The 15,971-nt window shown below is 46.7% G+C and overlaps 1 protein-coding gene across 1 annotated transcript in view; it reads right to left on the minus strand.

Moving 5' to 3' along the window:
• LOC129834944 (ATP-binding cassette sub-family C member 12-like) overlaps positions 1-15,615 on the minus strand; it is a 40,183-nt gene extending 24,568 nt beyond the window's left edge. Inside the window, exons 1-5 of the mRNA XM_055900313.1 lie at positions 15,369-15,615; positions 12,858-13,134; positions 8,756-8,902; positions 7,179-7,326; positions 6,789-7,025 (exon numbers count right to left, since the gene is read on the minus strand). Of these exons, the coding sequence (XP_055756288.1) occupies positions 6,789-7,025; positions 7,179-7,326; positions 8,756-8,902; positions 12,858-13,134; positions 15,369-15,615 (1,056 nt within the window). The remainder of the gene's footprint in view (positions 1-6,788; positions 7,026-7,178; positions 7,327-8,755; positions 8,903-12,857; positions 13,135-15,368) is intronic.
• Positions 15,616-15,971: the final 356 nt, after the last annotated feature.

The raw sequence follows: 15,971 nt of genomic DNA on the forward strand, positions 1-15,971 counted from the left end.
ACCCTCCACAACACTATGTCACCAGGACATATACAGGATGCTACCCTCCACAACACTATGTCACCAGGACATATACAGGATGCTACCCTCTACAACACTATGTCACCAGGACATTTACAGGATACTACCCTCCACAACACTATGTCACCAGGACATAATACAGGATACTACCCTCCACAACATAACCTTCACTATGTCACCAGGACATAATACAGGATACTACCCTCCACAACACTATGTCACCAGGACATATACAGGATACTACCCTCCACAACATAACCTTCACTATGTCACCAGGACATATACAGAATACTACCCTCCACAACACTATGTCACCAGGACATATACAGGATGCTACCCTCCACAACACTATGTCACCAGGACATATACAGGATGCTACCCTCCACAACACTATGTCACCAGGACATATACAGGATACTACCCTCCACAACACTATGTCACCAGGATATATACAGGATGCTACCCTCGACAACATAACCTTCACTATGTCACCAGGACATATACAGGATACTACCCTCCACAACACTATGTCACCAGGACATATACAGGATACTACCCTCCACAACACTATGTCACCAGGACATATACAGGATACTACCCTCCACAACACTATGTCACCAGGACATATACAGGATGCTACCCTCCACAACACTATGTCACCAGGACATATACAGGATGCTACCCTCTACAACACTATGTCACCAGGACATATACAGGATGCTACCCTCCACAACACTATGTCACCAGGACATATACAGGATGCTACCCTCCACAACACTATGTCACCAGGACATATACAGGATGCTACCCTCTACAACACTATGTCACCAGGACATATACAGGATGCTACCCTCCACAACACTATGTCACCAGGACATATACAGGACACTACCCTCCACAACACTATGTCACCAGGACATATACAGGATGCTACCCTCTACAACAAAACCTTCACTATGTCACCAGGACATATACAAGATACTACCCTCCACAACACTATGTCACCAGGACATATACAGGATACTACCCTCCACAACATAACCTTCACTATGTCACCAGGACATATACAGGATCCTACCCTCCACAACACTATGTCACCAGGACATATGCAGGATACTACCCTCCACAACACTATGTCACCAGGACATATACAGGATACTACCCTCCACAACACTATGTCACCAGGATATATACAGGATACTACCCTCCACAACACTATGTCACCAGGACATATACAGGATACTACCCTCCACAACACTGTCACCAGGACATATACAGGATACTACCCTCCACAACACTATGTCACCAGGACATTTACAGGACACTACCCTCCACAACACTATGTCACCAGGACATATACAGAATACTACCCTCCACAACACTATGTCACCAGGACATATACAGGATACTAACCTCGACAACATAACCTTCACTATGTCACCAGGACATATACAGGATACTACCCTCCACAACACTATGTCACCAGGACATATACAGGATACTACCCTCCACAACACTATGTCACCAGGACATATACAGGATACTACCCTCCACAACACTATGTCACCAGGACATATACAGGATACTACCCTCCACAACACTATGTCACCAGGACATATACAGGATACTACCCTCCACAACACTATGTCACCAGGACATATACAGGTGACTACCCTCCACAACACTATGTCACCAGGACATATACAGGATACTACCCTCCACAACACTATGTCACCAGGACATATACAGAATACTACCCTCCACAACACTATGTCACCAGGACATATACAGGACACTACCCTCCACAACACTATGTCACCAGGACATATACAGGATACTACCCTCCACAACACTATGTCACCAGGACATATACAGGATACTACCCTCCACAACACTATGTCACCAGGACATATACAGGACACTACCCTCCACAACACTATGTCACCAGGACATATACAGGATACTACCCTCCACAACACTATGTCACCAGGACATATACAGGATACTACCCTCCACAACATAACCTTCACTATGTCACCAGGACATGTACAGGATACTACCCTCCACAACACTATGTCACCAGGACATATACAGGATACTACCCTCTACAACATAACCTTCACTATGTCACCAGGACATATACAGGATACTACCCTCCACAACACTATGTCACCAGGACATATACAGGATACTACCCTCCACAACATAACCTTCACTATGTCACCAGGACATATACAGGACACTACCCTCCACAACACTATGTCACCAGGACATATACAGGATACTACCCTCCACAACATAACCTTCACTATGTCACCAGGACATATACAGGACACTACCCTCCACAACACTATGTCACCAGGACATATACAGGATACTACCCTCCACAACATAACCTTCACTATGTCACCAGGACATATACAGGATGCTACCCTCCACAACACTATGTCACCAGGACATATACAGGATGCTACCCTCCACAACACTATGTCACCAGGACATATACAGGATACTACCCTCCACAACACTATGTCACCAGGACATATACAGGATACTACCCTCCACAACACTATGTCACCAGGATATATACAGGATACTAAACTCCACAACATAACCTGAGGTGGATTGAGATGCATCCAATGCAAAACAACATATCTCTCTGTCTGAAACAGACACGTTGTTATGGGGAATCTCTGTCTGAAACAGACACGTTGTTATGGGGAATCTCTGTCTGAAACAGACACGTTGTTATGGGGAATCTCTGTCTGAAACAGACACGTTGTTATGGGGAATCTCTGGCTGAAACAGACACATTGTTATGGGGAATCTCTGTCTGAAACAGACACGTTGTTATGGGGAATCTCTGTCTGAAACAGACACATTGTTATGGGGAATCTCTGTCTGAAACAGACACGTTGTTATGGGGAATCTCTGTCTGAAACAGACACGTTGTTATGGGGAATCTCTGGCTGAAACAGACACATTGTTATGGGGAATCTCTGTCTGAAACAGACACGTTGTTATGGGGAATCTCTGTCTGAAACAGACACGTTGTTATGGGGAATCTCTGTCTGAAACAGACACGTTGTTATGGGGAATCTCTGGCTGAAACAGACACATTGTTATGGGGAATCTCTGTCTGAAACAGACACGTTGTTATGGGGAATCTCTGTCTGAAACAGACACGTTGTTATGGGGAATCTCTGTCTGAAACAGACACGTTGTTATGGGGAATCTCTGTCTGAAACAGACACGTTGTTATGGGGAATCTCTGTCTGAAACAGACACATTGTTATGGGGAATCTCTGTCTGAAACAGACACATTGTTATGGGGAATCTCTGTCTGAAACAGACACATTGTTATGGGGAATCTCTGTCTGAAACAGACACGTTGTTATGGGGAATCTCTGTCTGAAACAGACACGTTGTTATGGGGAATCTCTGTCTGAAACAGACACGTTGTTATGGGGAATCTCTGTCTGAAACAGACACGTTGTTATGGGGAATCTCTGTCTGAAACAGACACGTTGTTATGGGGAATCTCTGTCTGAAACAGACACATTGTTATGGGGAATCTCTGTCTGAAACAGACACGTTGTTATGGGGAATCTCTGTCTGAAACAGACACATTGTTATGGGGAATCTCTGTCTGAAACAGACACATTGTTATGGGGAATCTCTGTCTGAAACAGACACGTTGTTATGGGGAATCTCTGTCTGAAACAGACACATTGTTATGGGGAATCTCTGTCTGAAACAGACACGTTGTTATGGGGAATCTCTGGCTGAAACAGACACGTTGTTATGGGGAATCTCTGTCTGAAACAGACACGTTGTTATGGGGAATCTCTGTCTGAAACAGACACGTTGTTATGGGGAATCTCTGTCTGAAACAGACACGTTGTTATGGGGAATCTCTGGCTGAAACAGACACGTTGTTATGGGGAATCTCTGTCTGAAACAGACACGTTGTTATGGGGAATCTCTGTCTGAAACAGACACATTGTTATGGGGAATCTCTGTCTGAAACAGACACATTGTTATGGGGAATCTCTGTCTGAAACAGACACGTTGTTATGGGGAATCTCTGTCTGAAACAGACACATTGTTTGGGGAATCTCTGTCTGAAACAGACACGTTGTTATGGGGAATCTCTGTCTGAAACAGACACATTGTTATGGGGAATCTCTGTCTGAAACAGACACGTTGTTATGGGGAATCTCTGTCTGAAACAGACACGTTGTTATGGGGAATCTCTGTCTGAAACAGACACATTGTTATGGGGAATCTCTGTCTGAAACAGACACATTGTTATGGGGAATCTCTGTCTGAAACAGACACATTGTTATGGGGAATCTCTGTCTGAAACAGACACGTTGTTATGGGGAATCTCTGGCTGAAACAGACACGTTGTTATGGGGAATCTCTGGCTGAAACAGACACGTTGTTATGGGGAATCTCTGTCTGAAACAGACACATTGTTATGGGGAATCTCTGGCTGAAACAGACACGTTGTTATGGGGAATCTCTGTCTGAAACAGACACGTTGTTATGGGGAATCTCTGTCTGAAACAGACACATTGTTATGGGGAATCTCTGGCTGAAACAGACACATTGTTATGGGGAATCTCTGTCTGAAACAGACACATTGTTATGGGGAATCTCTGTCTGAAACAGACACATTGTTATGGGGAATCTCTGTCTGAAACAGACACATTGTTATGGGGAATCTCTGTCTGAAACAGACACGTTGTTATGGGGAATCTCTGTCTGAAACAGACACGTTGTTATGGGGAATCTCTGGCTGAAACAGACACATTGTTATGGGGAATCTCTGTCTGAAACAGACACATTGTTATGGGGAATCTCTGTCTGAAACAGACACGTTGTTATGGGGAATCTCTGGCTGAAACAGACACATTGTTATGGGGAATCTCTGTCTGAAACAGACACGTTGTTATGGGGAATCTCTGGCTGAAACAGACACATTGTTATGGGGAATCTCTGTCTGAAACAGACACGTTGTTATGGGGAATCTCTGGCTGAAACAGACACGTTGTTATGGGGATGAGTAAATAATTGTGAAGAAATATAAGTTAATTCTGTCTGAGGAATTTAGAACTTCCGGCTGTTACGTCAGGTGTCCCATGAGACTGATGTCAACAACAGGGTCAAAGTTGAACGTCTCTAAGCAATGGTTATAGAAAAAAGTTAAATGACGACAAGTAAGAGGTGAAAATAAGGCTGTCTGAAAGGGGCTCATATAAACATGGCCGGCTGTTTTTACAATGTGAATCCTATGTGAAAAGGGTGTATTTTTTTATTTAACTAGGCAAGTCAGTTTCAGAACAAATTCTTATTTTCAATGATGGCCTTGGAACAGTGGGTTAACTGCCTTGTTCAGGGGCAGAACGACAGATTTTGTACCTTGTCAGCTCGGGGATTCAAACTTTCAACCTTTCGGTTACTAGTCCCAATGCTCTAACCACTAGTCTACCTGCTGGTTACTAGTCCAACGCTCTAACCACTAGTCTACCTGCTGGTTACTAGTCCAACGCTCTAACCACTAGGCTACCTGCTGGTTACTGGTCCAACGCTCTAACCACTAGTCTACCTGCTGGTTACTAGTCCAACACTCTAACCACTAGGCTACCTGCTGGTTACTAGTCCCAACGCTCTAACCACTAGGCTACCTGCTGGTTACTAGTCCCAACGCTCTAACCACTAGGCTACCTGCTGGTTACTAGTCCCGACGCTCTAACCACTAGGCTAACTGCTGGTTACTAGTCCCAACACTCTAATCACTAGGCTACCTGCTGGTTACTAGTCCCAACACTCTAACCACTAGGCTACCTGCTGGTTACTGGTCCAACTCTCTCACCACTAGGCTACCTGCTGGTTACTAGTCCCAACACTCTAACCACTAGGCTACCTGCTGGTTACTAGTCCCAACACTCTAATCACTAGGCTACCTGCTGGTTACTAGTCCCAACACTCTAACCACTATTCTACCTGCTGGTTACTAGTCCCAACGCTCTAACCACTAGGCTACCTGCTAGTTACTGGTCCAACGCTCTAACCACTAGGCTACCTGCTGGTTACTAGTCCCAACACTCTAACCACTAGACTACCTGCTGGTTACTAGTCCAACGCTCTAACCACTAGGCTACCTGCTGGTTACTAGTCCCAACGCTCTAACAACTAGACTACCTGCTGGTTACTAGTCCCAACACTCTAACCACTAGTCTACCTGCTGGTTACTAGTCCCAACACTCTAACCACTAGTCTACCTGCTGGTTACTAGTCCCAACACTCTAACCACTAGGCTACCTGCTGGTTACTAGTCCCAACGCTCTAACCACTAGGCTACCTGCTGGTTACTAGTCCCAACACTCTAATCACTAGGCTACCTGCTGGTTACTAGTCCCAACGCTCTAACCACTAGTCTACCTGCTGGTTACTAGTCCCAACGCTCTAATCACTAGGCTACCTGCTGGTTACTAGTCCCAACACTCTAACCACTAGTCTACCTGCTGGTTACTAGTCCCAACACTCTAACCACTAGGCTACCTGCTGGTTACTAGTCCCAACGCTCTAACCACTAGGCTACCTGCTGGTTACTAGTCCCAACACTCTAATCACTAGGCTACCTGCTGGTTACTAGTCCCAACGCTCTAACCACTAGGCTACCTGCCGCCCCACAGTACAGAACCCACAGAAACGAAAACAGAACACAGAACATTCTAATGGTATCTGTGTGACTGTACCTCTCCCACAGAGATGTTGCTGACGGATCTGAGAGAGATGATCTTCTGGAAGGCGATTATAGAGAAGGCACTCTTCACCCTGATGGCTGTCCTCAGGTTAACGGCCCACAGTAGAGAGGCAAAGAAGGCTTTAAAGAACTCTGAGATGAACAGAGCCACACACAGACCCACACCGTGGACCAGTGTAGACGTCCCAGGAGCTTCTGCATAGTTCAGGATCTCATACACCAAAACCGACTGGAACACACACACACACACACACACACACACACACACACACACACACACATACGTCAATAAACAGATTTTTCTTCTTTTTTTTACGATCAATAATGTGTTAAATAAATCATCAACATCTATGCAGGAAATGAATGTATTTTAATCACAGACCGGTCCAATGAATACAGACAGAGTGAAGAGGACGGAGACGAGGAAGGCCACCAGTAATCTGGTCCGTTGGAAACGCATGAAGACTCCACCTAAAGAAGCTTTCTCTAGTCCCACCTTAGCCACCTCTTCCTCCCAAAGCCTCTCAAACCTACAGAGGAAGAAGAGGCTATTAAATGCTGTCCTTTATGTCACAGACAACTCACAGAGCTCCTCTAGTCCCACCTTAGCCACCTCCTCCTCCCAAAGCCTCTCAAACCTACAGAGGAAGAAGAGGCTATTAAATGACAACTCACAGAGCTCAACCAAAATACGCCGTTGCCAAGCACAGGGTGACAAGAGCCAAATAAAACATATTTTTATTATCTATTTGAATTAACATTTTACTTTTCTTTTACATTTTCTTCCCCAAACCTGACGATTTGACTAAACTCTCACAGATAACACCGAGGATTTAACTCAGTGGGCTAACCCTGTCTGAAACCTGAAGATGTGACTAAACTCTCACAGATAACACCTAGGATTTAACTCAGTGGGCTAACCCTGTCTGAAACCTGACGATGTGACTAAACTCTTACAGATAACACCGAGGATTTAACTAAGTGGGCTAACCCTGTCTGAAACCTGAAGATGTGACTAAACTCTCACAGATAACACCGAGGATTTAACTCAGTGGGCTAACCCTGTCTGAAACCTGACGATGTGACTAAACTCTCACAGATAACACTGAGGATTTAACTCAGTGGGCTAACCCTGTCTGAAACCTGAAGATGTGACTAAACTCTCACAGATAACACCTAGGATTTAACTCAGTGGGCTACCCCTGTCTGAAACCTGAAGATGTGACTAAACTCTCACAGATAACACCTAGGATTTAACTCAGTGGGCTAACCCTGTCTGAAACCTGAAGATGTGACTAAACTCTTACAGATAACACCGAGGATTTAACTCAGTGGGCTAACCCTGTCTGAAACCTGACGATTTGACTAAACTCTCACAGATAACACCTTTAACTCAGTGGGCTAACCCTGTCTGAAACCTGAAGAGTTGAGTAAACTCTCACAGACAACACATTTAACCCAGTGGACGAACAGTCTTTATCCACGCTAACCTGTGTTCGATACCCAGTCCATTACACATTCATTGTCATAGACAAACCTTTTCCCATTGACAGATAAGTCCAAGGCTTTAGCTCAGTGGGCTAACACGATTCAAAACCCAGATGGTTATAGATTCATGGTGCGAGTCCCACATCCCTAATGAGTCCCACCTTTTCCCATTGACAGACAATGCCTAGACATTAGCTCAGCGTGCTAACTCGGGTTAACATTCATAATGAGTCCCACCTTTTCCCATTGACAGACAATGCCTAGGGCATTAGACTCAGTGTGCTAACTCGGGTTAGCATTCCTAATGGAGTCCCACCTTTTCCCATTGACAGACAAGGCCTAGGCATTAGCTTAGCATGCTAACTCGGGTTAGCATTCCTAATGGAGTCCCACCTTTTCCCATTGACAGACAAGGCCTAGGCATTAGCCTTAGCGTGCTAACTCGGATTAGCATTCCTAATGGAGTCCCACCTTTTCCCGTTGGTGTCGGTCCCATCGTGAGAAGACAGAGACAGGGAGCTCTTGTCCAGTTGGTTCCTGAACAGGCTCCACATCATGGGAGTCATCCAGGCAAACGAGGTGAAGGAGAAGAAGCCCGCATCGTCCATGGGGTTGGACCTGGACAGAGACGGACCTACATCAGAGTCCCAACAACTATTGTACACGCGGTCGTATGAAAAGATACAACCGGAAATCGAGTCAGATTGAGTCAGGCAAATCCAACCCCAGAGAGAGTGTAGAACACACACCGTGTTACACGGACACTATTCTGACAGGAAGTCATCTACCATTACACCTGCTGCACTGTGGGAATCATAGGATTTACAGAGCATTGGGTCTCATCTACCATTACACCTGCTGCACTGTGGGAATCATAGGATTTACAGAGCATTGGGTCTCATCTACCATTACACCTGCTGCACTGTGGGAATCATAGGATTTACAGAGCATTGGGTCTCATCTACCATTACACCTGCTGCACTGTGGGAATCATAGGATTTACAGAGCATTGGGTCTCATCTACCATTACACCTGCTGCACTGTGGGAATCATAGGATTTACAGAGCATTCTGTTGAACATCTATCCACTGCATAATGTAATCTGATAGAGAGTAGGGTTATTATGGGTTAGGTTTAGGGTTATTATGGGTTATTATGGGTTATGGTTATTATGGGTTAGGATTATTACGGTTAGAGTTATTATGGGTTATTATGGGTTAGGGGTATTATGGGTTAGGGGTATTATGGGTTAGGGGTATTATGGGTTAGGGGTATTATGGGTTATAATGGGTTAGAGTTATTATGGGTTAGAGTTATTATGGGTTATTATGGGTTAGGGGTATTACGGGTTAGGGTTATTACGGGTTATTATGGGTTATTATGGGTTAGGGGTATTATGGGTTAGGGTTATTATGGGTTATTATGGATTATTATGGGTTCGGGTTATTACGGTCGGGGATTAGTTATTATGGGTTAGGGGTATTATGGGTTAGTGTTATTATGGTTAGGGGGTAGGGTTATTATGGTTAGGGGTTATTATGGTTAGGGGGTAGGGGTATTATGGGTTAGTGTTATTATGGTTAGGAGTTAGGGTTATTATGGGTTAGGAGGTAGGGGGTAGGGTTATTATGGTTAGGGGTTATTATGGTTAGGGGGTAGGGTTATTATGGGTTAGGAGGTAGGGGGTAGGGTTATTATGGGTTAGGGGGTAGGGTTATTATGGGTTAGGGGGTAGGGTTATTATGGGTTAGGAGGTAGTGGGTAGGGTTATTATGGGTTAGGGGGTAGGGTTATTATGGGTTAGGAGGTAGGGGGTAGGGTTATTATGGGTTAGGAGGTAGGGGGTAGGGTTATTATGGGTTAGGAGGTAGGGGGTAGGGTTATTATGGGTTAGGAGGTAGGGGGTAGGGTTATTATGGGTTAGGAGGTAGGGGGTAGGGTTATTATGGGTTAGGAGGTAGGGGGTAGGGTTATTATGGGTTAGGGGGTAGGTGGTAGGGTTAGAGGGTAGGGTTATTAGGGGTTAGGAGGTAGGGGGTAGGGTTATTATGGGTTAGGAGGTAGGGGGTAGGGTTATTATGGGTTAGGAGGTAGGGGGTAGGGTTATTATGGGTTAGGAGGTAGGGGGTAGGGTTATTATGGTTAGGAGGTAGGGGTAGGGTTATTATGGGTTAGGAGGTAGGGGGTAGGGTTATTATGGGTTAGGAGGTAGGGGGTAGGGTTATTATGGGTTAGGAGGTAGGGGGTAGGGTTATTATGGGTTAGGGGGTAGGTGGTAGGGTTAGAGGGTAGGGTTATTAGGGGTTAGGAGGTAGGGGGTAGGGTTATTATGGGTTAGGAGGTAGGGGGTAGGGTTATTATGGGTTAGGAGGTAGGGGGTAGGGTTATTATGGGTTAGGAGGTAGGGGGTAGGGTTATTATGGTTAGGAGGTAGGGGGTAGGGTTATTATGGGTTAGGAGGTAGTGGGTAGGGTTATTATGGGTTAAGGGGGTAGGTGGTAGTGTTAGAGGGTAGGGTTATTATGGGTTAGGGGGTAGGTGGTAGGGTTAGAGGGTAGGGTTATTATGGGTTAGGGGGTAGGTGGTAGGGTTAGAGGGTAGGGTTATTATGGGTTAGGGGGTAGGTGGTAGGGTTAGAGGGTAGGGTTATTAGGGGTTAGGGGGTAGGTGGTAGGGTTAGAGGGTAGGGTTATTATGGGTTAGGGGGTAGGGGGTAGGGTTATTATGGGTTAGGGGGTAGGGGGTAGGGTTATTATGGGTTAGGGGGTAGGGGGTAGGGTTATTATGGGTTAGGGGGTAGGTGGTAGGGTTAGAGGGTAGGGTTATTATGGGTTAGGGGGTAGGTGGTAGGGTTAGAGGGTAGGGTTATTATGGGTTAGGGGGTAGGGGGTAGGGTTATTATGGGTTAGGGGGTAGGTGGTAGGGTTAGAGGGTAGGGTTATTATGGGTTAGGGGGTAGGTGGTAGTGTTAGAGGGTAGGGTTATTAGGGGTTAGGGGGTAGGTGGTAGGGTTAGAGGGTAGGGTTATTATGGGTTAGGAGGTAGGTGGTAGGGTTAGAGGGTAGGGTTATTATGGGTTAGGGGGTAGGTGGTAGGGTTAGAGGGTAGGGTTATTATGGGTTAGGGGGTAGGTGGTAGGGTTAGAGGGTAGGGTTATTATGGGTTAGGGGGTAGGTGGTAGTGTTAGAGGGTAGGGTTATTATGGGTTAGGGGGTAGGTGGTAGGGTTAGAGGGTAGGGTTATTATGGGTTAGGGGGTAGGTGGTAGGGTTAGAGGGTAGGGTTATTATGGGTTAGGGGGTAGGGGGTAGGGTTATTATGGGTTAGGGGGTAGGTGGTAGGGTTAGAGGGTAGGGTTATTATGGGTTAGGGGGTAGGTGGTAGGGTTAGAGGGTAGGGTTATTATGGGTTAGGGGGTAGGTGGTAGGGTTAGAGGGTAGGGTTATTATGGGTTAGGGGGTAGGTGGTAGTGTTAGAGGGTAGGGTTATTATGGGTTAGGGGGTAGGTGGTAGGGTTAGAGGGTAGGGTTATTATGGGTTAGGGGGTAGGTGGTAGGGTTAGAGGGTAGGGTTATTAGGGGTTAGGGGGTAGGTGGTAGGGTTAGAGGGTAGGGTTATTATGGGTTAGGGTTAGGGGGTAGGGTTATTAGGGGGTAGGGGGTAGGGTTATTAGGGGGTAGGGTTATTAGGGGTTAGGGGTAGGGGGTAGGGTTATTAGAGGGTAGGGGGTAGGGTTATTAGGGGGTAGGGTTATTATGGGTTAGGGGTAGGGGGTAGGGTTATTATGGGTTAGAGGGTAGGGTTATTAGGGGTTAGGGAGTAGGTGGTAGGGTTAGAGGGTAGGGTTATTAGGGGTTAGGGGTAGGGGGTAGGGTTATTATGGGTTAGAGGGTAGGGGGTAGGGTTATTATGGGTTAGAGGGTAGGGTTATTATGGGTTAGAGGGTAGGGTTATTAGGGGTTAGGGGTAGGGGGTAGGGTTATTATGGGTTAGAGGGTAGGGGGTAGGGTTATTATGGGTTAGAGGGTAGGGTTATTAGGGGTTAGGGGTAGGGGGTAGGGTTATTATGGGTTAGAGGGTAGGGGGTAGGGTTATTATGGGTTAGAGGGTAGGGTTATTAGGGGTTAGGGGTAGGGGGTAGGGTTATTATGGGTTAGAGGGTAGGGGGTAAGGTTATTATGGGTTAGAGGGTAGGGTTATTAGGGGTTAGGGAGTAGGGGGTAGGGTTATTATGGGTTAGAGGGTAGGGTTATTAGGGGTTAGGGAGTAGGGGGTAGGGTTAGAGGGTAGGGTTATTAGGGGTTAGGGGTAGGGGGTAGGGTTAGAGGGTAGGGTTATTAGGGGGTAGGGGTAGGGGGTAGGGTTAGAGGGTAGGGTTATTAGGGGGTAGGGGTAGGGGGTAGGGTTAGAGGGTAGGGTTATTAGGGGGTAGGGGTAGGGGGTAGGGTTAGAGGGTAGGGTTATTAGGGGTTAGGGGTAGGGGGTAGGGTTAGAGGGTAGGGTTATTAGGGGGTAGGGGTTAGGGTTAATAGAGGATAGGGGTTATGAGTTAAAGGTGTGTAGTTGGGACCTACTTGTTTGAGAAGCGGAATGGGATCATGTTCCGGAGGCTGGTGTGGTACTTGAGGTGTTTGTTGGGAGGGGGGTCCTCTTCTCTATAGTCCAGGGACGGTAGACCCTCTGGATTCATCTCCATGGTGGCATTAGATTCACAATTCCATATAAGACTGTCACTTCTTTTCTTCTGTACATGGAGAAAGGGGGGAGAGAGACAATTATACCAAGCCTTTATATCAAATGTACCATCAAACAGTGTACCGTAACCAAGGAGGGGACATATGTACCCCAAGATTCAATGGCAGAATCACAGACAACAACAAAAACCACAGGGAAACAAGATGGCAGAGAGAGAGAGATAGAGAGACCACAGGGAAACAAGATGGCAGAGAGAGAGAGATAGAAAGACCACAGTGAAACAAGATGGCAGAGAGAGAGATAGAGAGACCACAGGGAAACAAGATGGCAGAGAGAGAGAGATAGAAAGACCACAGTGAAACAAGATGGCAGAGAGAGAGAGACCACAGGGAAACAAGATGGCAGAGAGAGAGAGAGAGAGACCACAGGGAAACAAGATGGCAGAGAGAGAGATAGAGAGAAAGACCACAGGGAAACAAGATGGCAGAGAGAGAGAGATAGAAAGACCACAGGGAAACAAGATGGCAGAGAGAGAGAGACCACAGGGAAACAAGATGGCAGAGAGAAAGAGAGAGAGACCACAGGGAAACAAGATGGCAGAGAGAGAGATAGAGAGAAAGACCACAGGGAAACAAGATGGCAGAGAGAGAGAGATAGAAAGACCACAGGGAAACAAGATGGCAGAGAGAGAGATAGAGAGAAAGACCACAGGGAAACAAGATGGCAGAGAGAGAGAGATAGAAAGACCACAGGGAAACAAGATGGCAGAGAGAGAGAGAGAGAAAGACCACAGGGAAACAAGATGGCAGAGAGAGAGAGAGAGAGAAAGACCACAGGGAAACAAGATGGAAGAGAGAGAGACCACAGGGAAACAAGATGGCAGAGAGAGAGAGAGAGAGAGAGACCACAGGGAAACAAGATGGCAGAGAGAGAGACCACAGGGAAACAAGATGGCAGAGAGAGAGAGATAGAAAGACCACAGGGAAACAAGATGGCAGAGAGAGAGAGAGAGAAAGACCACAGGGAAACAAGATGGCAGAGAGAGAGACCACAGGGAAACAAGATGGCAGAGAGAGAGAGAGAGAGAGAGAGACCACAGGGAAACAAGATGGCAGAGAGAAAAAGAGACAGAGATGGAATCAAATGGCAAATATATTCAAGAGAATACACTTTTTCCCAAACACAAAGTGGCTAAACTCAAACACTAGGCATGTCCTGGAGCTGTTGTCAGAGGACAAACACTAGACATGCCCTGGAGCTGTTGTCAGAGGACAAACACTAGACATGCCCTGGAGCTGTTGTCAGAGGACAAACACTAGGCATGCCCTGGAGCTGTTGTCAGAGGACAAACACTAGGCATGCCCTGGAGCTGTTGTCAGAGGACAAACACTAGACATGCCCTGGAGCTGTTGTCAGAGGACAAACACTAGGCATGCCCTGGAGCTGTTGTCAGAGGACAAACACTAGGCATGTCCTGGAGCTGTTGTCAGAGGACAAACACTAGACATGTCCTGGAGCTGTTGTCAGAGGACAAACACTAGACATGCCCTGGAGCTGTTGTCAGAGGACAAACACTAGACATGCCCTGGAGCTGTTGTCAGAGGACAAACACTAGGCATGCCCTGGAGCTGTTGTCAGAGGAAAAACACACTCTGAGGGCATTTTCTCCTCTCCTCAGGCCATCCATCCTGTATGACTTTCCTCAGCTGTGCAAGTTGCGAGTCCTTTTCTGTTTCTGCTTGGATCTCCTTCAGTTTTGTGTCACTAACTGATAAGTTGCTGTACACAGTGTGCACTTGCATGTCCATGCCTTCACTGAAGCTGCTGTCCTTATAGGTAAGAAACTTCCTGGAGAGCGTGTCTGCGACAGGGATGTCTTTGCCTGGACGGTGAGTGATTGTGAAGTCGTATTTTTTTGTAGTTGAAGGATCATTCTCTGTAGCCTTGGCGGGGCTGCGGCTAGTGGTTTCCTCATGATTGACTCAAGGGGCTTGTGGTCGGATTCCACAATGACTTGTCGTCCATATATACGTACTGATGGAAACGTTTACATCCGAACAGAATGGCATAGAGCTCCTTTTCAATTTGAGCGTAGTTGATTTCACAGTCTGTGAGAGATTTGGAAGCGTAGCCGATGGGCTTTCCTTCTTGCAGTAGCAAGTAGTCTAGGTCCTAGTACTTCGACGCGTCCACTTGGTGTCTGAGCTCTTTGTCGGGGTCGTAGTAGGCAAGGATTGGTCCCGGTTCTCTCGTGATCAAGTCTTTCACATTTCTGGAAAGCAATGTCGTGTTGCTTGTCCCAGAGAAACTCACTGGACTGCTTTAGCAGTTGACGCAGGGGGTGCATTAGCATTGGAGAGGCTGGGTGCGAACTTGGCTAAGTAGTTGACCATGCCCCAAGCACTGTTTCCAGCTCTGCACGGCTCCATTTCTTTTTATGGCTGAGATCTTCTGTGGATCTGGCTTGATTCCAGTTGCTGTGGGAAGATGTCCGAAGTAGCTGACCTCTGTAGCGCCGACTGTGCTCTTCTCGGGGTTGAGCCGGACTCCTCTCTCACGGGACCTTTGCAGCATCGCGCTGAGGTTTCGGTCGTGCTCCTCTTTGGTTCGACCATAGACAAGGATGTCGTCCACCATTGCCACAACTCCGTCGAGGCCTTCGTACACTTCGTCGATCTTTCGCTGAAACTCGTCTCGGGCTGAGATAATCCCAAAAAGGCAGGCGACGGAACCTGTAGCGTCCAAACGGTGTGTTGAACGTTGTGAGCTTAGATGACTCTTCCGTGAGCTTGATAGCCCAGTAGCCTGATCTAACATCCATGACACTGAAGTAGTGTGCTCCCGCTAGCTTGTGTGTGATGCCATCTAGCGTCGGTAAAGGATAATGGGGGGCGTTTGATAGCCTTGTTCAAGTCTTTTGAGTCGAGGCATACTCGGAGCTTGCCTGTGCGTGGTTTCTCCACCACCACTTACCCAGTCAGTCGGTTCTGTAA

This window comes from Salvelinus fontinalis, chromosome 35 (assembly GCF_029448725.1).
Source record: "Salvelinus fontinalis isolate EN_2023a chromosome 35, ASM2944872v1, whole genome shotgun sequence".
Taxonomy (NCBI): domain Eukaryota; kingdom Metazoa; phylum Chordata; class Actinopteri; order Salmoniformes; family Salmonidae; genus Salvelinus; species Salvelinus fontinalis.